Source organism: Beta vulgaris, chromosome 9 (assembly GCF_026745355.1).
Source record: "Beta vulgaris subsp. vulgaris cultivar EL10 chromosome 9, EL10.2, whole genome shotgun sequence".
NCBI classification, from domain to species: domain Eukaryota; kingdom Viridiplantae; phylum Streptophyta; class Magnoliopsida; order Caryophyllales; family Amaranthaceae; genus Beta; species Beta vulgaris.
This window is the reverse complement of record NC_079210.1, coordinates 37,125,951-37,153,159: the sequence shown is the minus strand read 5'-3', so window position 1 is coordinate 37,153,159 and position 27,209 is coordinate 37,125,951. Positions and strand designations below refer to the sequence as shown.

The 27,209-nt window shown below is 36.7% G+C and overlaps 2 protein-coding genes and 1 non-coding gene across 3 annotated transcripts; all 3 read right to left on the bottom strand.

Annotated features, from left to right (window-relative positions):
• Window positions 1–10,084: 10,084 nt before the first annotated feature.
• LOC130590109 (uncharacterized) lies at window positions 10,085–11,034 on the bottom strand. The gene is made up of 2 exons (XM_057392067.1): window positions 10,753–11,034; window positions 10,085–10,467 (listed from the first exon to the last, which is right to left on the bottom strand). The coding sequence occupies exons 1-2, from the start codon at window positions 11,032–11,034 to the stop codon at window positions 10,300–10,302; spliced, it is 450 nt and encodes a 149-aa protein (XP_057248050.1). The 3' UTR covers window positions 10,085–10,299.
• A 1,680-nt stretch (window positions 11,035–12,714) lies between these two features.
• Window positions 12,715–13,519, bottom strand: LOC130590137 (uncharacterized). The gene is made up of 2 exons (XM_057392126.1): window positions 13,421–13,519; window positions 12,715–13,339 (listed from the first exon to the last, which is right to left on the bottom strand). The coding sequence occupies exon 2, from the start codon at window positions 13,318–13,320 to the stop codon at window positions 12,730–12,732; it is 591 nt and encodes a 196-aa protein (XP_057248109.1). The 5' UTR covers window positions 13,321–13,339; window positions 13,421–13,519; the 3' UTR covers window positions 12,715–12,729.
• A 2,171-nt stretch (window positions 13,520–15,690) lies between these two features.
• On the bottom strand, window positions 15,691–15,797 carry LOC125493954 (small nucleolar RNA R71). The gene has a single exon (XR_007270277.2). It is a non-coding gene; the product is annotated as a small nucleolar RNA R71 (small nucleolar RNA).
• Between the last annotated feature and the right edge of the window lie 11,412 nt (window positions 15,798–27,209).

The window sequence follows — 27,209 nt, the reverse complement described above, 5'->3', positions numbered from 1 at the left end:
AATCAATTGGCCAAATCAATTATATGAAAACAAACCAAGATTATCAAATTGCAATTATAATAAATCAAACCCAAACAACAAATTCAATTCATTGATAGAAATATAAAAGACTACCTCCCTAACCTAGAACAATTAAATTTAGCAACACATATCTAAATTAACCCAATTGTATAACGATTAACAATTAAAATTTGACATAATAATTAAACAAAGATTAACAATTGAAATAATTAGAGGAAAGGAAACAGGATAAACTCCCGAAACAGATGAACTCTCGTCGCCTCTGTTGCTGCGTTCTATAGCGTCTGCTGTTGTGAGATTTCTATCTCAATCTCCTCGTCTTCGTCCCTCAATGCTGCGTGATTTTTCCATGAAGTCTTCCGTAGGATTCCTTTTTGAGAACGTATTGTGTCGGACTTGTCCGACACAACATTATCATCGGACGAGCAGCACGCGCGCGCGCGTTAATAAAGACCGAAAAAATAAAAAATAAAAACAAAAAAACACTTTCATCCCCTTCATCCGCTTCATCCGCCATTGTTCAAAAACAAAAACAACCGAAACATATCTAACAGATCCACTTTCTCACTGCAATTAAATCTCATTTGAACATTCCACTACTCAAATCTAGTTCAACCAAGCATGTCAACCGAAGATTCGAATTCACAAATCGGAAGTTCATTACAAATTGATCTAAGCAATGAGAATACTGACACATATCTCACATTACAAATTGAACTAAACAATGAAAACCGTAACACAGATATCACATCAGAAAAAAAAAAAGAAATAAATTACATGAAGAATCAGTTGGAAAAGAAGACAAAGAAACAGGTGTATGTCTAAAATTAATTTTCAATTGCATTTACTCATTTTCAGTTAGAATTTCTATTGTATCAGTTAGTATGTATAAAATTAGCATTTACATTGCAACAAAAGTCTATTTTTCACTCATTAACTTCTTTTTCAGTTAGACTTATTTAATACTCAGTTAGACTTGTTATTTATTCAGTTAAACTTATTTGTTTTCAGTTAATATAGTTTTAGTTAGACTTATTTAGTTTTCAGTTAGACTTATTTAGTTTTCAGTTAGACTTATTTAGTGTTTAGTTAGACTAATTTAGTTTTCAGTTAGACTTATTTAGTGTTTAGTTAGACTAATTTAGTTTTCAGTTAGACTTATTTAGTTTTCAGTTAGAACTATTTACTCTTCATTTAGACTTATTAACTCTTCAGTTAGACTTATTTACTCTTCAGTTAGACTTATTTATTCTTCAGTTAGACTTATTTACTTTTCAGTTAGACTTATTTACTCTTCAGTTAGACTTATTTACTCTTCAGTTAGACTGATTCAATTTTCAGTTAGACTTATTTTGTTTTCAGTTAGACTTATTTACTCTTCAGTTAGACTTATTTACTCTTCAGTTAGACTTATTTAGTTTTCAGTTAGAATCTAGTTTCGTTACTTATTTAGTTTCAGTTAGACTTATTTATTTCTCAGTTAGACTTTTTATTTTCAGTTAGACTTATTTTTTTTCAGTTGGTCCTTAATTTATTTCATTTAGTATAATTATTCTTTCATTTGATACTATTACAATATTTTCAGCTACACTTGTTTAGTTTTCAGTTAGTGCTTTTTTCTTTAGTTAGTGTCCTTATTTTTTGTCAATGAACTCAACAGCTGAACATGAATATCTCAAGTACATCAATGACGAAAATATCAGTAGCAGTTTAATAGGGAGACATGTTACAGATCACAAAGATGGTTACAACTTGTATCAAGCACACTCAAGAGCATTAGGATTTAGTATTAGGAAACAAACTCTAAGGAGGAGGAGAATTGATAATTCAATATACGAATTCTACTTGGTTTGCTCAAAGGAAGGAGCTCAAAATCAACAAACAAAATAACAGAACCAAAAGAAAAAGACACACAAAAAAAACTGTTCAGATACCAGATGTTGAGCAGCCAACCAAGGAAAGAAAGGAAAGAGTAGTCAATGAAACAAGAACAGCATGCAAAGCCATGGTCAGATTTAAGCAAGAAAAACCTGGTCAAGACTTTGTTGTAGTAGCTCATGAGTTGCAGCACAACCATGAGTTGGTAATACAACAAGAAAAAGATCATATGAAATCAGAAAGGAAGATAACTGAACAAAAAGGACAACTAATAAAACAATGGTTGAATCTGGCATAAAGCCAATGCATGCATACAACTTTTTGTGTCATGAGGCTGGATCAGAAGAAGTAGTGGGCCACACAAAAAGGGACCATCTAAACTATATCACACAGTACAGAACAAGATTGGTTGAAGGAAAGGATATGCAGAGCGTGTTGGACTTACTTCAGCAAAGAGCGGATGATGATCCTGCATTCTTCTACAGGCTGAAATTTGGGGAACATAACAACATTGTCAGCTACTTTTGGCGAGATTCAATGATGTTGGAGGACTTCAAAGCATATGGAGATGTTATGATATTTGACACAACTATAGGACAAACAAATATGGACTGATATGTGCACCATTTGTTGGCATAAATTGCCATTGGAAAACAACAATGTTTCATGTGCTTTCATAACTAATGAAAAGGAAGAGAGCTTTGAATGGCTACTAGAAACATTCAAGAGAGCAATGTGCCAACAAGAGCCAAAGACAATTTTCACTGATCAAGATAAGGCAATGGGCAATGCAATTGAAAAGGTATTTTTCAGTTAGATATTTATTTTCAGTTAGATTATTTAGTTTCAGTTAGATTATTTGTTTCAATTAGACTTATTTATATTCAGTTAGACTTATTTAGTTTTCAGTTAGACTATTTAGTTTTCAGTTAGACTTATTATTTTCAGTTAGACTTTTATTTTAGTTAGATTATTTAGTTTTCAGTTAGACTCATTTAGTTTTCAGTTGCTTCATATTACTTCATTTAGTCTAATGATTTTAAGTTAGCATTCATATTTAGTAGACTCTTTATTTTCATTAGACTTATTTATTTATCAGTAGACTTATTTAGTTTTCAGTTAGACTTATTTAGTTGTCAGTTAGACTATTTATTTTCAGTTAGACTATTTATTTCAGTTAGACTTATTTAGTTTTCAGTTAGACTCATTTAGTTTTCATTTGCTTCATATACTTCATTTGTCTATGATTTCAGTTAGCATTTAACTTGTTTCAGTTAGACTTCTTTATTTTTCAGTTGGTCTTCATATTATTTATTTACTATTTCAATTAGATTCACAAGCACTCAAATGAAAGTGATTTCTAGCATAATATGTACTAATCTTAAAACAGGTTTTCCCAAATTCAAGACATAGGCTTTGCCTTTGGCATATAGAGAAGAACTTTGTAAGCCACTTCGGATCCCTCAAGACCAATGAAGACTTCAAGAACATGTTCAAGAACTGCTTGATGGGGTGTCAAAATGAATCAGGCTTTGAAGAATTGTGAGCGAAAATGATGGAAATGTATGGACACGAGAAAAAGGAATGGTTCGATCAAGTATATGATCAGAGACACAAGTGGTGCACCGCGTTAAATAGGGATATGTTTTCAGCTGGAATCTTATCATCACAAAGAAGTGAAGTCACAAATAAGGAAATATCATTCAATGCAAAAGCAACAACAAACCTGTTTGAATTCTATCATATATTTGAGCAAACAGTGAAAAGATGGAGAAGTAATGAAACTAGTGACAACTTCCAGAATAGAACCGAACGTCCCAAAGCTGTCAAATCCAAATCAAAGCTTCTGAAACATGCAGTTGATGTATACACACTAGCACGGTATAATGACTTTGAAACAGAGTATGAGTGGGCAATGGCATCCTTTTTACGAGCATTTGCAACAGAAAACTCAGAGCTGAAGTTGTTTGAAGTCTCACCAGAAGAAGATTTCACCAATTCATATACAGTACCATACGATGAGGCTACAACAGAATTAGTGTGCTCATGTCAATGCTTCACAGAGACGGGGATGCTTTGCTTTCACATAATAAGGGTCATGCACATGTTCAGCATATTTCAAATCTCAAAACAATATATCCTTAAGAGATGGACAAGACTTGCAAAGTCAGCCGTATGGGAGAATGTTCAAGGTTAGTGAAATAAATCAATATGACTAACTGACAAATTAATGCAACTACTGAAAAAATGAAGACTCCAACTGAAACAATTAACTGATCACCTGAAAGATTTACTTTGTGAACTGAAAAAAAAGGCTCCAGCTGAAAAATTAGTATAACTAACTGATCCATTAATGTTACTAACAGAAAATTAATTGGGGGTTTTGTTTGTGTGTGGGAGGGGGGATATTAGTGGTGGGGGGTTTTGGGGGTGTGGGGTTTAACACTTAACTAACTGAAACAATTAACACACCACCTGAAGCAATTTATCACCTATCTGAAAAATTTAGTTAGTCAAATGAAATAATTGACTAAGAAACATTTATTACAACAGACAAGGACCAAAGCCAAAATGCACTGTTGTGGACACCATGGAGACATGCAATAACCAAGAATTTCTACAACCTAGTGTCAATATGTCAATCACATGAGGATGCAAGAACATTATGTGACAAGTCGTTGAAGGAATTATACAAATCAGTGAAAGAAGATTTCAAGACCGATCAACAAAAACAACAAGAAATCGAAGACGAAGAACTACGAAGACAGATAGTTGAAAATCCTGAGGTGATAAAGACAAAAGGAAGACCCGCAAAGGGAAACAAGAGAGTAAAAGGACATTTTGAGAAGCGTAAAATGAAGACAAGGCATCCGAATGAATATGGAACAAAAACCCCAAATGTACCTGAAGTTGAATAGTGTATAAATAATATTAGTTTTCAATTGTATTCCAGTTAGTATTGTATTCAAATTTATTTTGAGAAGCGTAAAATGAAGATAAGGCATCAGTAATTGTATTCTCAGCTACTCGAAATTCAGTAATATTAGTATTTATTGTCCATCAGTTAGACTTGTTTATTTTTCAGCTAGTGTTTATAGTGCTTCAGTTAGACTTGTTTACTTTTCAGCTCATATTAATTGTGCTTCAGTTAGACTTGTTTATTTTTCAGCTAATCTTTATACTGCTTCAGTTAGACTTGTGTATTTTTCAGCTATTGTTAATTGTGCTTCAGTTAGACTTATTTATTTTTCAGCTTGTATTAATTGTGCTTCAGTAAGACTTGTGTATTTTTCAGCTAGTGTTAATTCTGCTTCAGTTAGACTTATTTAATTTTCAGCTTGTATTAATTGTGCTTCAGTTAGCATGTGTATTTTTCAGCTAGTGTTAATTTTCCTTCAGTTAGACTTATTTATTTTTCAGCTAGTGTTTATAGAGCTTCAGTTAGACTTGTTTATTTTTCAGCTAGTCGTTATTGTCCTTCAGTTAGACTTGTTTGTTTTTCAGCTAATATTTACAGTGCTTCAGTTAGACGTAAAATTTATATTTACAAATATATGTCATACAGTTATTATTATGAGTTAGATTTTTCATTTTTCAGTTGGTGATTGTATTTTTCCAATTAATTTTCAAACAACTTCATTTACACAAATGTATTCCATTCAAAGTAAGTGTAAATGTACAATTATAAATATAAAAAATATAAAATGAGTTGTGTGCTATTTCTAATGTACATTACAAAATTTAATGGTGTGCTATTTCTACTGTACATTATAATAAAAAAACAAAAAAAAAACAGTTTGGCAACTAAGAATAACGAAATTTCAACAGTTGCTCTATTTTTACTTTGTCTCCAAAATTATTATTCAACACCTCTTCTACTTGCGCCTCATGATCCCTCCTTCGCCGTAAAACGTGTGCTTCTTTTCTATTTGTCATCTTTGATCGATTACATGCTAATTTATCTAGAACAGCCTCTTTATCCTTCCTTAACTTCTGTCTTGCCATCAGTTGAGGTTTGTTTGCAGACCAAACATAACAGTCATTTTTCACTTTCTCTCTCAGTTTGTTTACAGGATGGTCCACAAGACGAAGCGCAAGCCTGCACCGCTCAAGGTTTTTGGTGGCTGCCTGAAAAATAATAAAATCAACAATATTAAAAAAGTTTCAAAAATAGAAATGTAACAATTAAAAAATAAAACTAACTGAAAACAACCAACAACATCAACTAGTCTTTATAGTGCTTCATTGTTTTTCAGGTAGTCCTTATAATGCTTTCAGCTAGTAATGATTGTGTTTCAGTTAGACTTGATTGTTTTTCAGCTAGTATTTATTGTATTTCAGTTAGACTTGTTTATTTCTTAGCTAGTCTTTACAGTGCTTCAGTTAGACTTAATTATTTCTCAGCTAGTCTTTATAGTGCTTCAGTTAGACATCTTTGTTTTTCAGCTAGTCTTTCAAGTCCTTCACTAACTGGCTATCATACCCTTTTCTATTAAAAAACTTTCAAAAACAGAAATCTAACAAGTAAAAATACTCCCTAAAAACAATAAAGTAATCATACCCTTTTTAGGTCAACAAGTGCAAAATAGTTAGTAGTATGACCATCATACAGCTCCATGGTTTTGATTGCATAGACACCACAATCAAAATTGTTGTCCTTGCTTCTCCAAGGGAAATAAAGACTTGATGTTTGCCAATGGTGGAGATGATCAAAATCACGACATCTCATATTAACTTGCATAAAAGAATCAAAAGCACGACACTACATTTGAAGATCAAAAAGTAAACAACAATTAAAAAACAAGTAATAAAATGGAACAAAAAAAAATACAAATGCTCATAAAAAGGTACGTACAAAGTATGTAAGACCTTTAAAATCCTCATGCTTATATCTATCAATATCCTTCATGTCTGTACGATTGTCAATATTTTCAATCCTTTTAGCTTTCTTGTTCAGCACCAAGACAGTATAATGATCATCCTTGTGAACAGGAACAAAAATCTGGAAGATAAACAAAAGATGCAAAAGCAATAAGTCTACCTGACAGAGAACAAAAAACTAAATGAGATACTAAAAACACTAGCTGAAACAAAAACATACACTAACTGAAAGATTGAAAACAATGACTGAAATGTAAATTACTCCAACTCATTTATATACACTAACTGAACTAGAAACATACACTAACTGAAAACATAAACTAGTACTAACTGACAAGTAACATACACTAAGTGAAATTGAAACATACACTAACGGCCCGTTTGGTAGTTGGTCATAAATGGTGGTAATGGGAATAAATTTGTGTGTAAATTTGTGAAAAATATCATTGTCCATTAACATGGTAATGCTAATTTATCCTAAAGTGTCCACTTTCCTTCTTGAATTTTCATTCCCATCCAATACCACCTTGTAGGGTGTAATGAGTGCTAATGAAAATTGCTTCCCCTTGGAGACAAAAACACAAGTTTAAGGGTGAGATTGCTTGTCCATGGAGAAAAAATGCCTCCCCATGGAGATTTTCAGGCTGCTTCCCTAATAAAATTACACTTAAAATTCATTCCCATTACCACAATTTATTAATGACTACCAAACGGGCCGTAAGTGACATAGAAACATACACTAACTGAAACATAAACTAGTACTAACTGACAAGTAACATACACTAACTGAAATAGGAACATACACTAACTGAAACATAATATGACCAACTTACATAATATGAACCTTTTTTACCTTCTCAGCACACATCCAATTGATAAAGTTCTACAACAAAAGAAGACAGATAATATGACAAACTGAAAGACAGAAGATGACCAACTGAAAAAATAATATGACCAACTGAAAAACATAATATGACAAACTGAAAAACAGAAGATGACCAACTGAAAAAATAATATGACCAAATTTAGTTTTCAGTTAGACTTATTTAGTTATCAGTTAGACGAATTTATTATTCAGTTAGATTTATTTAGTTTTCAGTTAGACTTATTTAGTTTCTAGTTAGACTTATTAAGTTTTCAGTTAGACTTATTTTGTTTTAAGTTAGACTTGTTTAGTTTTCAGTTAGACTCATTTAGTTTTCAGTTGGGCTTCATATTACTTCATTTAGTCTAATGAAATTTTAAGTTAGCATTTTCACTATTTCAGTTAGACTTCTTTTTTTTTTTTTTTCATTTAGACTTATTTATTATTCAGCTAGACTTATTTAGTTTTCAATTAGACTTATTTAGTTAAGGATAGGAGCTAGCTCAAGTGGGTAGAGCGCTCCCCCTTGGCCCTTGAGGTCAGGGGTTCGATCCTTACCCCCAGCATTTATGCTGGGGTATTTCCTTAGCATGCTATGCATGTCTTACCGGCCAATGTGTTGGTAGTTCCCACAGGCTAGTAGCCTAGTAGGGGTTAGCTCTTGGGCTAACTTAATTTCCTAATAAAAAAAAAATAAAAAAAAAATTAGACTTATTTAGTTGTCAGTTACACTTATTTACTTTTCATTAGACTGAAAAAATAATATGACCAACTGAAAAACATAATATGACAAACTGAAAAACAAAAGTACCAACTGAAAAAATAATGACCAAATGAAAACAAACATATAAAATAAGCAATAACAATAAACACTTACAAAAGGCATAATATTAAACCAGAATCTCCTTGTTGAGAAGGTGATTCCTCTTCTTGCCTATTGAACATGAAGCGCATCCGTCAATTACTCCACTGGTGAGCCAACCTTGACGAGGCATGCTAATTAAGTTGAATTTGTACAACTGAACCGCATAGTTGCTATGAGGATTATCAAAATCCACAATGAGATCACTTGTTAGTTCACTTTGCATAATTTGATTTTCATCTTCACTTCTTCAGAATCTATAATCCAATGACATAAATGTCACACTTCATACTCAGTAAAATAGATAATCAACCAGCAACCTTGCTCAGGAGACAGATCACTCAAATACTTATTATATTGTTGCAAACTTCGACACAATTATGCCATGATTGTTGACAGGAACAACATGCAATCCTGGTGTAGAAGATGAACCAACACCAGCTTCCTTCTCATCCTCTTCTTTTTTAGGCTTGTCAGAAGATGAACCAACTCCTTGACTTGCAATCCTGTCAATGAGGTCCTCCAAACCTTCATCGTCATAATCATCACCTGGTTCCTTAACTCTCAAAACTTTCTGAGATTTCTCTGAAGTATGGTCATAGTCCCACCCCTTCAATAATTCAGGTGTTGAAGGAAATTCTGACTTTGATTGTTTTTGAGGTATGTAGGATTTGTATGATGATTGATCAGAATAAGACCATCACCCTGCATTCAATTTAAATATCAAAAAAAATGACAGATATACTAACTGAAAGATAAACATACACTAACTGAAAATAAAAACAATACTAACTGACAAAACACAAACCAAATGAAAAATAAACTATTACTAACTGACAAGAAAGATACACTAACTGAAACATAAAATAATACTAACTGACAAGAAACAAACACTAACTACATGAAACTTACACTAACTCAAACATAAACTATATAACAAAAACAAACACTAACTGACAACAAACATACACTAACTGAAATAAAAGGATATACTAAATGACAAGAAACATACACTAACTAAAACAAAAAAAATAAACAAATTAAAACACAAACTAAAACTATACTTACTCGAGGATATTTTACATTTACTGGAGTGATGATTGGAATTGAACTTCCAACACCCTCACCACTCTCTGCACTGTCTGCAAATCCTCACACAACAGGACTAGGAGTTAATAGTTGGAATGAAGGGCCATCGAAATCAGGAATCTTTTTCCTTTTAGCAGAAGAATCAACTCTCCAAGACTTTCTTCTATATACATTCTCAACAGCATCAACAACAGGAGGAGGAGGAGGAGTTGGAGTACGAAGATCAACACCAGCAGCGGTGCGAGTAGGGACATGTATAGAAATCTCTACACCTTATCCTTATCCTTAGCCCCTTTAACTTGATCATCATCAGCATTCCTCGTCTTCGTATCATCTTCCTTTGGTTGTTCTTTCTCAACATCTTAATTCAAAAACAAAAAACAATAAAAAATAAATATAAAAAGTTTTATTTGATATTTATATGATATTTAGTTGGTATTAATACTATTTCAGTTAGAGTATCAAAGTTTTCAGTTGGTCTAAATATTCTTTCAGTTTGACTTATTTATTGTTCAGGTAGTCTTCTTATTGCTTCAGTTAGACTTGTTTATTTTTCAGCTAGTCTTTATAGTACTTCAGTTAGCCCTATTTATTTTTCAGTTTGTTTTCATATTGTTACAAACTGAAACAGTATTTCAGTTGCTATTTATAAGATATTATTTCCTTTAGAGCATCACATTTTTCAGTTGGTCTTTGAATTCTTTCAATTAGCTATAAAATCAAAGAAACTTACTTCCTCCTTTCTCTCAATCTGCATGAACCCCAGTATCCAACTCTTTATTTCCTCCTTTCTCTTTATCTCCTTGAAGATCACCATCATCATCAGCATTGCCAGTCTTCTTATCATCTTCCTTTGGTTCTTTCTCATTATCTTCATTCAAAAACAAAAACAATAAAAAAAAATATAAATACACAATAACTGAAAAACACAAAATCAAAAATGAATGAATTCATTGACAAACTGAAACAATTTTTCCACCAGATTAAATAAAAACAAATACCAAAAGTTTCATTTGGTATTTATATGATATTCAGCTAGTATTAATATTATTTCAGTTAGAATATCAGACTTTTCAATTGGTTTTTCTATTCTTTCAGTTAGCTATTTAACTTTTTCATTTAAGCAAACTGAAACAATACAATAAGAAGAACTTACTTCCACCTTCCTCTCCATCTCCATGAACACCAGCATCCTTATCTCCTCCTTTGTCTTCATCTCCTTGAAGACCAGCATCACCATTATCATCAGCATCATCATCCTTTGTCTCATTATAATTCTGGTGATCCTTATCATCACCATCATCATCATCATCATCATCATCATCATCATCATCATCATCATCAAAATCATCATCATCATCATCATCATCATCATCATCTTTATGCTGATCATCATCAACATTCCTCTTCTTCTCATCCTCCTCTTCTTCTTTTTCATCATCTTCATTCAAGACATAAAAAAAACAACTAAATACACATGAACTGAAAGAATGTTTCCACCAGATGAAAAAAAAACATCAACTGAAAACATCCAGCAATCAAATGAAAACTTAATTGAAGTGAAAAAATTCATTTAGTATTCATCTCATTTTCAGCTGGTGTTCATATTATTTCAGTTAGACTGTCAAAGTTTTCAGTTGGTCTTTTTATTCTTTCAGTTAGAGTCTCAAAGTTAGCTATTTCACTTCTTCATTTAAACATTTCTTTCAGTTGGAGTCTAAAATTTTTATTCCAACCAGATTACAAAACTACAGCAACAAAATGAAAACAATATAATGAAAGGAACTTACTTCCTTCTTTCTCTTCAACTCCATGAACACCAGAATCCAAATCAGGAACATTTTCATTTCTTCCAAACTCCAATTCAACAGTCCGCTTCACCAATAGTGAAAATGTAGGATCAACTTTGTTTGCACTGTCTTTCGCTTCAAAACGATGCTTGCATATGTCGTCAATTTGACTCAGAAAATCTAGGTTAAATACTTCACTGTCATCCAGAGAAATACTGTCTTGAGACAGCTTCTCGCCTTCCTCTCGAATATTTTGGGCAATCTCCAAGTTCACTTGACAGTTAGCAAGCGCATTCCTCTTCAACTTGTGCATGTTCTTCACATATTCCTTCAATTAAAAGATCAAAACAAAATAAACAAACAAATCAATATGATAGTGACACAGAAACAACATAAATAAAAATATAAGGACCAACTGAAAGAATCCAACAATTAAATGAAAACTTAAATGAAATAAAAATAAACTTATTTAGTTTTCAGTTACACTAATTTAGTTTCCAGATAGACTTATTTAGTTTTCAGTTAGACTTATTTAGTTTTCAGTTAGACTTATGTACTCTTCAGTAAGACTAATGTACTCTTCAGTTAGACTTATTTAGTTTTCAGTTAAACTTATGTACTCTTCAGTTAGACTTCTTTAGTTTTCAGTTAGACTTATTTTGTTTTCAGTTAGACTTATTTACTTCTCAGTTAGACTTATTTACTTTTCAGTTAGACTAATATAATTTTCAGTTAGACTTATTTACTCTTCAGTTAGATAGTTTCAGTTAGACTTCTTTATTTCTAAGTTACACTTCTTTACTTTTCATTTAGACTTATTTGCTCTTCAGCTAGAACTGACATTATTTCAGTTAGAGGTTAACAGTCTTCACTTAGAGTTCAAGAGTAAAAAAAATAAAAACATAAGATAAATGAAACTCACAGGAACATCAAGAGCATCTATTTCCTCATCAGTCATCAAACTATGAGGAAGATCCATAATAAGCTGCCTAGTTTAAGGTTATGGACCCTCAACCACCTTCATTATAGGAGAACCAGGCTCCCTACTAGCAGCACTAACACTAGGAGCTTTAAACTCAACCTTCTGTTTTTCACGCTTCACCGGCAGAATAAAATCCATGTTGATCTCAAACTGCTTCACAACACTACTCAAATCCTTCTCTTCCTGCCAATAAGTGATAAATGGCTTACTGACATTTGAATAATCCAGATTACGACACTTGAAGTTGTGAATAACAGCAAAAGTCAAAGCGTTAATGCATCCCCGAAGCTTGAATGTTACTTTCTTCTGTCCAAGCTCATTCTTCTTCATCATAATAGACTGATGACAGTCCAAAATAGCATCACAAAGACTTCTTAATATATCCACACCAGTCATAGCTTGAAATTGTAGATGCATTTTCTAAACTCTTGGCACATTTCAGCACAGGCCCTAAATCAGCTATAGGACATAGAAGCTTGGACAAGGAAAAGATAACAAATAACTTCTTCAAATCATCCCCGGATTGATATTTCTTAAACAAATCATCCCAATTTTTTCTACCAATGTATGGCTTCTTGGGGTCAGAAATACCAAGAAACCTATGCCAATCCTTCCTGGCACTTCCAGCCTCTATCTGAATACCTTTCCTCCTAAAGGTGTCATCATCTATAACCTCTACTGGTCTATCTGACACAGGTAAACCCAAAACATCACTAATGGTAAACTTATTAAAAATCAGTTTACCATTCTTTGTTGAAAACATCATTCCAGATGCATTGTAATTCAACAACACCTCCAAATTCAGATTAGGACAAAACTTCTTTATCCTAATATCTAAGAGACTCCCAAACCCAATATCCCTAATGTCTCTTTTTTGCTCATCACTCAAATTACTAACCACTTCATTTAAATGGGAATAGTCTGACAATACTTGTAGACTAATTGACTTCATTTCTTGCTCAGTGAAATTCCTAACAAAAGTGAACAAAAATAAATTTTTTTTAAAAAAAACAATCATATAATATAAAAGGAGAATAATGAAAAAAACATACGATCTATCAAATGTGTCTTTCTGTTCATCGGGATTAGATCTTGAAAATGAAAACTTGATTGGTGATAAATCAACTTTGCCTTTCTTCTTAGACAATGATTTATCACATCTGAAAGAAAGAAAGTTTAATCAAATAATAAAATGATGTTATGGTTTTATATAGAGAATTCTCCCCTAATTATGTGCTAAAAGTTGTGATTATGGTGCTCTTAGGAGCCATTACTAACTCTCTCCATCTAGTTGTGGTTTGCTATATTGTATTGAATTGTAGGTTTTGGAAGCTATTACCTACTTTACATGATTGCACAGTGGATTAGAGGGTTAGATGCCGAGTTTCTAGATCCTGATGGATGATTTCCGGGACTTTGAGCAAAGAAGAACAAGAAACAGAAAATGCTGATCGGCCCGATAGCATCGGGCGGCCCAGCCCGATCGGGCAAGAAGCGCGTTCATAGTTTCTGTTGCGGGCCCATCGGGCGTTCAACGCCCTGTCGTATTCGGTGTTCCGCCCGATCGGGCGATTGGCCCGACGTCGGCGGCCCTTCCAGCTACTCTGCCTGCCATGTCATAAGACCGCCCGATGTCATGGGTGGGTCAGCCCGATCACATCGGGCGACTGATAGTTTTTGCCTTTTTCTTCGCTTTGGAGCCCGATCTCATCGGGCGACTTTGGCCCGATCGGGCGGCTGACGAGACGCGGGTTTTAATGATTACGGGCCCTTCTTTTTCGAGATTTTCTTCTATTTTTTAGGGCTTGTATAAATAGAAAAATAGAATTATTAACTCATCTAGTTTTTATTATTAGTTTTCTCATAGAGTGTTTCAAGAACCTTAATTATTGCTTTGTGATTTCAATTCAAGATCAAACCTTTTGCTTATTCATAGTTCAATATAATTCGGTAATCTTTCTTCTTTACTTCTTTGTTATTTCTTCCATTGTTAATTATATTGTTTTCTTAGTTATTTGCCATGTTTCAAAGTATGAGTTTTTATATGATTCTTGTTATTGTTTTCATGATTATGAGTGAGTAGTTCTATATCTAGAATTGTGGAGATCTATGTATGCAATTAGGGATTGATAGATTAGTTTGATTATCTGGTATTTCAATTGTTTCCTTTGATTGATTCTTCATGCTAGGATTATAAGTTAGGCCTGATTTATATTTCTACTGTTGCAATACTGAATCTACTTCGAGAGGAGAGATACCGTATAGGCTTTCAATTATTAGGCAAAGTGACCCTTGACTATGCGAGAGCGGCTGGGTGATCTTTGAGGGAGGTAATGTTCGAGAGAAATTACATGTGCCCTAGACAGTTGACTTACTAGGTGGTTATCATTTATCCTGATTTCCCGAATTGTATGCATAGTGATCCATGATTCTAGTACTTTATTGATATATTTACACCTTCATATTTAATTCTGCTACTGTTTAGCTTAGTAACACAACCATTCATCTGATTTCGTTAGTAAATATTAGAGTTCAGATACATAGTATAACTTCTCCCTGTGGATTCGATCCTGACTTCCCTGACTACTAGTTAGTGGACCTTAGGTTATTTTTGATTAGGTGATACGACTTTAGCCTGTCAAATTTTGGCGCCGTTGCCGGGGAGACGGTTTATTTTATTTTGTCTGAATTATAGTATTAAACTAACCTCTACTCTGAAGAACACCTGTTCTTTGGAGCATCTCACGTTTGTTTTAGTGTTTTTGGTGTATGAGCAGGAAATTGAAATCTCCAAATCTCATCCCGTTCGATCCAGAGATTGAAAAGACCGCTCGTAGACTCAGAAAGAAAACTAAACAAGCTAAGCTGTCTGCAGGGACACCCTCCCAAAAGACACCATCTCCACCATCTTCCCCACACCAAGAAACCCCACCTCACCTATTACTGTCAACATGGGTGAGAATGTTACTCGAACCTTCAGAGACTAGCAACCATCTCCTGATAACGTGCCTACTGGGGTACGGATGCCCACTATTGCTGCTACAAATTTTGAGATCAAGTCTCATGTTTGAATATGGTTCAGAACAATCAGTTCGCTGGGTTACCATCTGAAGACCCAAATCAGCATCTGCAGAGATTTTTACAGTGTTGTGCTACTCAGAAGCAAGCTGGTGTTACTCCTGATGAGATGAAACTCCTCTATTTGGTTTTCTCCTGCGCGATAAAGCTTTGTTCTGTAAATAAGCTGCCTTCCACCATCACCACCTGGCCAGAACTTTCCAAGATTTTCCTCATCAAGTGGTACCCTTACCAGAAAACTGCAGATATGAGACATGCCATAGTTACTTTCACCCAAGATCCTGGTGAATCTCTATATGAAGCTTGGGAGCGGTTCAAGGATCTGCAGCGTCTATGTCCTCATCATGGGTTGGACCAGTGGTACTTGTGTCAGATTTTCTACACTAGAGTTGATGCAGACACACGACGGGTAATTGATGGAGCATCTGGTGGGTTCTTCATGGATAAAGCAATTGAGGAAGGGTATGAACTTTTGGAGAAGCTAGCATCTAATCAAGCCTCTACCATTCGTTCCTCTTTGAAAAAGGGTGGTAAACATGATGTTGAAGCCATTTCTCTACTGTCTGGGCAACTAGCTACTCTAACTCAGAAAATTGACTCCCTGAAGTTAGGTAATGATTCCTCCCATATGAGTGTTAATGCGATGGCTAGTGCTTCTAACTATAATGTGCATATATGTGATGCTTGTGGAATATCTGGGCACAACTCTCAAGAGTGTCCTGCTTGGGAAATAACTGTGAGGCGTCAATGCTTTCCAGTCACAACCTAGGAACCAGTTCAACCCCTATTCCAACACCTACAATCCTGGGTTAAGACACATCCCAACCTCTCATATAGGAGTACTAATGTGTTGAACCCTCAACCTCAACAACCATATCCACCTCAACAACAGGGTCAACAATACCAACCTTCACAACAAGCTCCACCTGGTTTTCAGAGAAATCAAGCACCTCCACAGCCTGCTCCTCCTGACCCAGCCATGACAGAGTTGAAGAATATGATGTTCCAGATGCAGAAGGGTTCAATGCTTTTCAAGCTGACACAAAAGCTCAACTGGAAAATTTGGGCACGCATAACAAGATGTTGGAGACTCAATAGCTCAGTTGGCTTCTTCTGCTAGTAGGCCACCTGGGGCCTTACCTTCACAATCAATGCAACCAAGGGACACTGCCAATGCCATCACTCTTAGGAGTGGAACACATTATGATGGTCCCCAATGCCTAAGGATGGTCCGGTTGGCCAGAAAAAAATGCAGACATAACTGAAACTTCGTCAGCTCCTGAGGCTACCACCAACACAAATGCAGAGAAGCAGACAGTACCTGAAAACAGTTCCTCCACCACTCCTGCGATCAAGGTTCCATTCCCACTCGTCTATCAAAGAATAAGCTGGATCACCAACTTGGTAAGTTTATGGAGGTAGTGAAAAATCTTCAGGTAACTGTTCCATTTACTGAACTCATTACTCAAGTACCTGCATATGCTAAATTTTTGAAGGAAATTTTGACTAGGAAAAGAGCCTTTAATGCAGTAGAAACTGTTGCCTTTACTGAAGAATGTAGTGCTCTTTTGCAAAATCAATCCCCTCCTAAATTGAAAGATCCGGGGAGTTTCTCCATCCCTTGTAATATTGGCACCATATTTATTGACAAAGCCTTATGTGATTTAGGTGCTAGTGTTAGTGTCATGCCCTTGACTGTTTGTAAAAAGCTTGACATGGGAGATTTAAAATGTACCAACATTACTCTTCAAATGGCTGACCGTTCTGTTAAATACCCCCTAGGTATCTTAGAGGACGTTCCTGTGAGGGTAGGTAAATTTTACATTCCTGTGGATTTTGTTGTGCTTGACATGGAAGAGGATACTCAAATCCCAATCATTTTAGGGAGACCATTCCTTCATACTGCTGGAGCTGTCATAGATGTAAAAATGGGAAATTAACTTTGACTGTGGGGGATGATAAGGTAACTTTTAGTTTGACCAATGCTTTGAAAAGTCCCATGCTAGAGGAAGCCTGTTACAGAATAGATGTCATTGATGTGCTGGTTAATGATGACATGCCTCAATCCCTTATGCGGGATCCACTGGAGGCTTTGCTTTGTTTTACCTCTTCCACAGGTGATGATATTATCCGGACTACTGAAGTGGATGCTTGGGAAGCAGCTTTTACCTGTGTCGAGCTTGATGGTACTACCACTCATGAGGATGAACGGTTAGTATGTGCTACTCCACCGGTAGAGGTAAAGAAACCTGAACTGAAACCCCTTCCCCCTTCTCTGCGTATGCTTTTCTGGATGATTCTGAAAATTGCCCTGTGATTGTTAGTGCTGCATTAAATGATGGTCAAATGTCTCAACTTTTGTCTGTTTTGCGACAACATAAAAAGGCCATTGGATATAGTTGATGATTTGAAAGGCATAAGCCCTGACTTTTGCATGCATAAAATTCATCTTGAGGATGATCATCGTCCTAGTATACAAGGTCAGCGTCGTTTGAACCCGAATATGCAGGAAGTTGTCAAAAAAGAGGTTATGAAATTGCTTGATGCTGGGATTATCTATCCTATTTCTGATTCTAAGTGGGTGAGTCCAGTTCAAGTGGTTCCTAAAAAGGGCGGTACTACTGTAGTTAAAAATGAGAAAAATGAATTAATTGCTACAAGAGTAGTTACTGGGTGGCGTATGTGCATTGATTATAGGAAATTAAATGTTGCCACTAAGAAAGACCATTTTCCCCTTCCCTTCATTGATCAGATGTTGGAACGTCTAGCTTGTCATTCTCATTTCTGTTATCTAGATGGCTATTCTGGTTTCTTCCAAATCCCTATCCACCCAGATGACCAGGAGAAGACCACCTTTACATGTCCTTATGGTACCTTTGCATATGAAGGATGCCCTTTGGCCTATGTAATGCCCCTGCTACTTTCCAACGTTGTATGATGGCCATATTTTCTGAATTTATTGAGTCCATCATGGAAGTATTTATGGATGACTTTAGTGTGTATGGCATTGATTTTGATGCATGTTTGCTGAATTTGACTAAAGTACTGAAAAGATGTGAGGATGTCCACCTTGTTTTGAACTGGGAGAAGTGCCACTTCATGGTTACTGAAGGAGTGGTACTTGGTCATATTATTTCTGAACGAGGCATCCAGGTGGACAAAGCAAAAATTCAAGTGATTGAGCAATTACCCCCTCCTGTGAATGTTAAGGGTGTTAGAGGTTTTCTTGGTCATGCGGGATTTTATCGCCGCTTTATCAAGGACTTCTCTAAAATTGCTAAACCACTTACTCAGTTGCTCCTCAAGGATGCCCCGTTCCTGTTTACTGATGAGTGTCTAGTGTCTTTTAACAGGATAAGCAAGCTCTGATTACTGCTCCTATCATTCGATCTCCAGATTGGACCCTCCCATTTGAGATTATGTGTGATGCCAGTGATTATGCTGTGGGAGCTGTCCTTGGTCAGAGAAAAGACAACATCCTCCATGCCATCTACTATGCTAGCAAGACACTCGATGAAGCTCAAGTCAATTATGCCACTACAGAGAAAGAGCTGCTAGCTGTGGTCTATGCCTTGGACAAGTTCAGGACCTATCTGCTTGGGTCTAAAGTCATTGTCTACACTGATCATGCTGCATTGAAGTACCTCCTCGCCAAAAAGGAGGCCAAGCCTCGACTCATTCGGTGGATTTTGCTGCTCCAAGAATTCGACTTGGAGATCAGAGATAAAAAGGGTGCAGAAAATGTAGTGACTGACCATTTGTCCCGCTTGCAGTATGAAGATATGGAAGAAGGTCTTCCCATTGACGACTCCTTTCCTGATGATAAGCTCCTGGCAGTCACTTCTGTTACCCCGTGGTATGCGGACTTCGCCAACTTTTGTGTGAGTGGACAAACCCCTCCAGAGCTGAGCTACCAGCAGGAAAGAAATTTCTCCATGATGCCAAACAATTCTTTGGGATGACCCTTGCTTTACAAGCTCTGTGCTGCACCATCTACAGGCGATGTATCCCAGAGTGGGAGGTGCATGACATTCTGAAGCACTCTCACTCCCTTCCATGTGGAGGCCATGCTGGGCCTCCAAAACAGTAGCAAAGGTACTTCAATCTGGTTTTTATTGGCCAACACTTTTTCATGATGCTAGTATTTTTGTTAAGTCTTGTGATGCATGCCAACGAACAGGAAATATTTCCCGTAGACATGAGATGCCCCAAACCCCATCCTAGAAGTTGAACTATTTGATGTGTGGGGTATTGATTTTATGGGTCCTTTTCCCTCTTCCTCAGGCAACAATTTCATACTTGTTGCTGTTGACTATGTCTCTAAGTGGGTAGAAGCTATTGCACCCGACCAATGACTCTAAGGTTGTCATGAAAATGTTAAAAAGATTATCTTTCCACGGTTTGGGGTACCAAGAGTTGTCATTAGTGAGGGGGATCCCACTTTCACAAAAGAACCTTTGAAGCCCTACTCAAAAAGTATGGTGTCTACCATAGGACTGGCCTAGCATACCCCTCAGACAAGTGGGCAAGTAGAAGTGTCTAACCGGAAATAAAGTCTATTTTGGAGAAAGTGGTAGCTAAATCGAGAAAAGATTGGAGTGATAAGTTAGATGACACCTTATGGGCTTATAGAACTGCTTTTAAGACCCCTATTGGTACCACCCCTTATCGACTAGTCTATGGAAAAGCATGCCACCTACCTGTCGAACTAGAGTATAAGGCTTTTTGGGCGGTTAAAGAGTTGAACCTTGATGCTAAATTCAGCGAGAAAACGTTTATTGCAGATCAATGAGCTTGATGAACTTAGATTAAATGCTTATGATAGTTCGCGTCTCTACAAAGAGCGCACTAAGAGATGGCATGATAAGAAAATTCTGAGTAGGGAGTTCAATATTGGTGACAAGGTTTTACTGTACAACTCTAGACTAAAGCTTTTTCCTGGTAAGTTGAAATCTAGGTGGTCTGGTCCTTTTTCTGTCACTAACACTAACAAGTTTGGTTCTATTGAGGTTATGAATGCAACAGGTGAGAAGTTCAAAGTTAATGGACAACGTCTGAAGTTGTACTATACCGGAATCCCTGTTGGATCTGTGGAGGAGTTATACCTTCAACCCCCATCCCCTTCTGTTGAGGGATGAAGCATTATGGTCGTGCGGGACCTTTATAAACCAGCGCTAATCGGGAGGCAACCCGATTTTTTCCTTTTCTTTCTAGTTTTTTCTAGTTTTTTATTTTTTACTTTGTCTTTTTTTTGTAGTTTGGTGAGAGAGTGAGAGGGTACTGATATTCCTCTTCAGGTTACATGTGTGCCGGAGTGCTTACCACTTGGAAATCCACTCAAAAAAAAAAATAATAAAATAAAATACACGAGCCACTGTTTACTGGGGAAAGCCCGAAGACATCGGGCGAGGATGCCCGATCAAGCGCGCAACGAAAAGTAAAAAAACAAGGAAAAAGTGCGTCGCCCGATGGGATCGGGCCTGGACGCCCGATCGGGCGAAGTACCGTCAACCAAAGTTACGACAAATTTGCAGAAGCCCGACGGGCTCGGGCGAGGCAGCCCGACGGGATCGGGCGAGGCAGCCCGATCGGGCGCGCAACCGAAATTGGGAAGAAGGAAAAAATCACCCGATCGGGCGTGGACACCCGATCGGGCCCGCAACCAGCACTCTTTTGGCGAAAAATTGACAGAAACCCGATGGTATCGGGCGCGCAACCAAACTCAGACAAATTTCAGAAAAAAAAAAAAAACTCGCCCGATGGGACCGGGCAAGGACGCCCGATCGGGCTCGGGGTCCGGCTGGTAAAAATAAAGGGGTTTTTTCCCCTCTTTTCACTCACTTCCTCTTACATTTTCTCTCTCCCAAACCCTAACCCCCAATTCTCCATCTTCTTCTCCAAACCCCCCTTTCCACCATTGAAGACCCTCCTTCAAATCTTCAAATTCTTACAATTTCTCTCCTATCACTTTCTATTCATCTCTCAGTCTATTTCTTCACTTTTTCCCACTCTATCTCTCCCCTTCTTCTTCTTCATTTTTCCACCATTAAAGTGAGGATTTGAGTGCTTCAAGTTTTTCCCCATCTTTTCCCCATTAGAGAGTGAGTTGAAGCTTCGAAATTTTGCACATCCTAGCATCATGTTCACAAGGCGACGAAAATCTACAACGGGCTCACAACCACCACCACCACCGGAAATTCCCCGAGATGAGACTTTCCCGGAAGTCATCTTCTCCATGGAAGAACAAAGGGAACGATTTCAGCGCCTCAAGGGGCGCGAGGTAAGTCCTACCACGTTCCTTGATATTGAATTCTTTGATAAATTGGGCATTCATAATGAATTTAAGGAATTTATGAAAATCATTGGTATGGAACCCCTTTATCCTGTTCATGTCAATACATATCCAGTGCTTGTGTATGAATTCTACAGTAGCTTGAATGTGACCCACCCTCGCTCAGGACCAATTTCGCATGTTCCTATAGGCTGTTTAAATAGAGACTTCACCCTCACCCTCCCGGAGTTTGCTCGCATACTCCGTGTCCTTAACCGGGGGGAGATTGGGCACCCCCCTGACTATCATCATAGGGACGTTTACTATGCCATAACTGGGGACGAAACTGATTTTACCCTGCAACACTATCATCATAGGTTCTCCTCTCGGCCCATCGTGAACGGGGGGCTAGTCACTCTTTTTGCTAGGGCCATTCCAGACTTTGACGAGACTCGATATCAGCCAGCCTTAGGCCCTACCCTATTGGACTATGCCTATCTCACTCGCCTGCATTGGTTAGAACGGGTTGACACATACAAGTGGCAAATTAACGGAATGCGTTCCATTGACCTGCCAACCCTTTGGCCAAAATCAAACCTGGCCAACCTCACTATCACCTTCCATTGCAGGTCTGACTTCCCACCCCTCGCCCCCAGATCTTTGAGCGTACCTATTATCGTCGTCCCCATGTTGAGGACATTCCCTCATCTTCTGATGCTCCCCCTCCCCCATATTCTACTGCTCCTCCTTCCTTTGATTTTCAGGAAATGATGACCCTGCTTCATCGCATGGATACTGGCATTACACCATACAACGGCTATCCAGGGCCTCAGCCAGCAGGTTGATGCCAATGGTGTTCTTCTACAGAATCTTAGTCAGCGGGTCGATACACTAGCCAACGATCAGCACCTGGCTTTGTACTTGATGTATGACGAGAACTGCCGCTTGCATCGCATTGCTGAGCATGATGCACATCCCTCTTGGTATACCTGGAACCCGAGCTACAGTCAGCCCGACAATGAGGTGGATGGAGATGAGGCTAGTGAGGACGTGCACATGGATGACTGATATCCATGTATTTCCTTCCTCTTGTTGCAATGAGGTCATTGCCACGTTCAGCTTGGGGGAGGATTTCTATAAGTATCACTCTCACTATTATTGCTTTTTAGTAGGTTATGCTAAGTGTTCTTAGGCTAGTTAAGTTAGTTAATTAATTAACTTTTTTCTTTCATAAACAACAAAAAAAATTGAAATATTGCTGAAAAAACCAAAAATACGAGTTGAACATGAATAGTCTAATTGTTCCCTGTGCCCAAACCTTGCCTTGAAAAATGATTTAACTCATTATACTGGATAGTCGGGCATTCGTGATTGGGATGTTGTGATGTGATCTTTGATTGCCTTGGTCTTGAGCAGATTTTGATGATAAAACACCTACTTTAACTGCATGCTTGAACTGGTTACATTGTAAGGATTCATTCGAGCCTTTGGATGCATATTTATGTCCGAATTATCCTTGTGTGTTAGTTCCTCATATCATTCTTATCTTGACTTTGGCATTGTACTCGTTGATTTCTGATGACTTTGAACATTGTGCTGTGATAAAGGCGTCAATTGTTTGATTTTTGGCCTCAGAATTTTTACAAAAGAATCATTTCCTCCTAGCCCCGCTGAGCCTAATGAGTTTTTGGATCTATTCAAGCCACATTACATACCTTGAGCCTTTTCAATGTTTATTGTCCCAAGCCTAGCTTGGGGGAGCATTTGTTAGGATAGAACTATGTTGTGTGGTTGATTCTCGGGTTGATTGAAAATAACATGTTTATGTTGACATGAGGTGAAGTGAATAAGAGAAAAAAAAAACACAGAAAAAAAATAGAAAATAACACATGAAAAGAATAAAGAAGTCACGGGTCATGAAAAGAGAGAAAAGTGTAAAAAAATCAGAACAATACATTTTTTGCTGAAAACTATCAAGGAGACAATTTGATTGGTTCGAAAAATCTAAAGTTGGTCATTATTTGGGTATGTGATTGAGACCATGGAAGTTGTTTTTACCACACCTAGTTCTACTAGTGTTGATTGCTCCCCTTTTCGGCTTTTCCACCACATTCCCCAAATAATTCCCTACCTTTACCCGAGCCCCATTACAACCCTCAGAAAGACCTTTTGAGCACTTGTTTGAATGTTTATTGAATGATACAGAGTCAATGTGCCAAAGTTGAAGTTTAAGTTTGTTATTCGAGTCGACTTGAGTAGGATGAGCGACATTTTACCTTTTCTAAACACATGAGAGTGTGAGAGGGAAGGGATATTATGGTTGGGTTGGTGAGCGTTCGGGCACACTCTATGCTCGCCACAAAAATTGAGAGGAGTGACATCCTGGTGAGCCCCTTTTCAAGATGTGCAAGTTATGTATGGCTGCTATTTCGGACAATCCGCTTAAGTGATTGGTAGTCAAAAGTAGTCTGATCAACTGAACTTGAACTTTGCTTGCTTGAAGGTTTTTGAGGTCAAAATGTTTGAGTTTCATACTTTGAGGGGTGAAGTAAATTCTATTCATATTCATGTTGTGCTTTGCTTAGGGACAAGCAAAGGTTTAGCTTGGGGGAGTTTGATGTTATGGTTTTATATAGAGTTTTCTCCCCTAATTATGTGCTAAAAGTTGTGAATATGGTGCTCTTATGAGCCATTTGGTACTAACTCTCTCCATCTAGTTGTGGTTTGCTATTTTGTATTGAATTGTAGGTTTTGGAAGCTATTACCTACTTTACATGATTGCACAGTGGATTAGAGGGGTTAGATGCCGAGTTTCTAGATCCGATGATGATTTCCGGGACTTTGAGCAAAGAAGAACAAGAAACGAGAAAATACTGATCGGCCCGATAGCATCGGGCGGCCCAGCCCGATCGGGCGAAGAAGCGCGTTCATAGTTTCTGTTGCGGGCCCGATCGGGCGTTCAACGCCCTGTCGTATTTCGGTGTTCCGCCCGATCGGGCGAGTTGGCCCGACGTCGGGCACCCTTCCAGCTACTCTGCCTGCCATGTCATAAGACCGCCCGATTGCGTGTCAGCCCGATCACATCGGGCGACTGATAGTTTTTGCCCTTTTCTTCGCGTTGGAGCCCGATCTCATCGGGCGACTTTGGCCCGATCGGGCGACTGACGAGACGCGGGTTTTTAATGATTACGGGCCCTTCTTTCGAGATTTTCTTCTATTGTTTTAGGGCTTGTATAAATAGAAAAATCAGAATTATTAACTCGGACTAGTTTTTATTATTAGTTTTCTCCATAGAGTGTTTGAAGAACCTTAATTTATTGCTTTGTGATTTCAATTCAAGATCAAACCTTTTGCTTATTCATAGTTCAATATAATTCGGTAATCTTTCTTCTTTACTTCTTTGTTATTTCTTCCATTGTTAATTATATTGTTTTCTTAGTTATTTGCCATGTTTCAAAGTATGAGTTTTTATATGATTCTGTTATTGTTTTCATGATTATGAGTGAGTAGTTCTATACTAGAATTGTGGAGATCTATATATGCAATGAGGGATTGATAGATTAGTTTGATTATCTGGTATTTCAATTGTTTCCTTTGATTGATTCTTCATGCCAGGATTATAAGTTAGGCCTGATTTATATTTCTACTATTGCAATACTGAATCTACTTCGAGAGGAGAGATATCGTATAGGCTTTCAATTATTAGGCAAAGTGACCCTTGACTATGCGAGAGCGGCTGGGTGATCTTTGAGGGAGGTAATGTTCGAGAGAAATTACATGTGCCCTAGACAGTTGACTTACTAGGTGGTTATCATTTATCCTTGTTTTCCCGAATTGTATGCATAGTGATCCATGGTTCTAGTACTTTATTGATATATTTACACCTTCATATTTAATTCTGCTACCTGTTTAGCTTAGTAAAACAACCATTCATCTGATTTCGTTAGTATAATATTAGAGTTCAGATATGATAGTATAACTTCTCCCTGTGGATTCGATCCTGACTTCCCTGACTACTAGTTAGTGGACTTTAGGTTATTTTAGATTAGGTGATACGACTTTAGCCTGTCATAAAACTAACTGAAAACAAAAACAACATCAACTGAAAGAATACAAAGATCAACTGAAAGAATACAAAGTTCAACTGAAAGAATACAAACATCAACTGAAAAAAGACCACCATCAACTGAAAGAATACAAAGAGCAAATGAAAGAACACCACCATCAACTGAAACAATACAAAGGTCACTTGCTTATTTTCCACTTGTTTATTTTTCAGCTACTCGAGATTCAGTTAGTTATATTACTATTTATATTCCTTCAGTTAGACTTGCTTGTGTTTCAGCTAGTCTTTATTGTGCTTCAGTTAGCCTTGTTTATTTTTCAGGTAGTCTATATAGCGCTTCAGTTAGCCTTGTTTATTTTTCAGGTAGTCTATATAGCTTCAGTTAGACTTGTTTGTGTTTCAGGTAGTCTATATAGTGCTTCAGTTAGACTTGTTTGCTTTTCAGCTTATATTAATTGTGCATCAGTTACACTTGTTTATTTTTCAGATAGTCTTTACAGTCCTTCAAAGTAACTTCTTTGTTTTTCAGCTAGTATTTGTTGTGCTTCAGTTAGCCTTGTTTATTTTTCAGCTAGTCTATATAGTGCTTCAGTTAGAATTGTTTGTTTTTCAGGTAGTCTATATAGTGCTTCAGTTAGACTTGTTTGTTTCTCAGCTAGTCTCTACAGTCCTTCAAAGTAACTTATTTATTGTGCTTCACTTAGACTTGTTTGTTTATCAGCTAGTCCTTATTATTCATTTAGTATAATTATTCTTTCATTTCATTCTATTCCAATTACACTTAAAATTCTCATTGAAAAATTTGCATGCTTCAGTTAGACTTGTTTGTTTTATCAGCTAGTCTATATAGTGCTTCAGTTAAACATGTTTGTTTTTCAGCTAGTCAATTATAGTGCTTCAGATAGACTTGTTCGTTTTTAGCTAGTATATATAGTGCTTCAGATAGACTTGTTCGTTTTTCAGCTAGTCTATATAGTGCTTCAGATAGACTTGTTTGTTTTTTCAGATAGACTTCTCCGTTTTCAGCTAGTCTATATAGTGCTTCAGATAGACTTGTTTTTTTTCAGCTAGTATATAGTGCTTCAGATAGACTTGTTCGTTTTTTCAGCTAATCTATATAGTGCTTCAGATAGACTTGTTTGTTTTTCAGATAGACTTCTCCGTTTTTCAGCTAGTCTATATAGTGCTTCAGATAGACTTGTTTGTTTTTTAGATAGTCTATATAGTGCTTCAGTAGACTTCTTTATTTTTCAGTTAGACTTATTATTTTTCAGTTGGTCTTCTTACTATTTCATTTAGTATAATGACTCTTTATTTCATTGTTTCTAATGAGACTAAAAATATTCAGTTACAATTTACATTGTTTCAGTTACACTACTTCATTTTCAGTTACACTTCTTCATTTTCAGTTACACATCTTTATTTT

Bases quoted from the DNA above. Each gene is read 5' to 3' on its own strand.
- LOC130590109 (XM_057392067.1), bottom strand. From the start codon at position 11,034: ATGAAAAAGAAGAAGAGGAGGATGAGAAGAAGAGGAATGTTGATGATG. The intron at 10,468-10,752 runs GTAAGTTCTTCT...TTTTGAATGAAG, and splicing joins AGATGGAGAGGAAGGTGGAA to ATAATGAGAAAGAACCAAAG.
- LOC130590137 (XM_057392126.1), bottom strand. From the start codon at position 13,320: ATGAAGTCAATTAGTCTACAAGTATTGTCAGACTATTCCCATTTAAAT.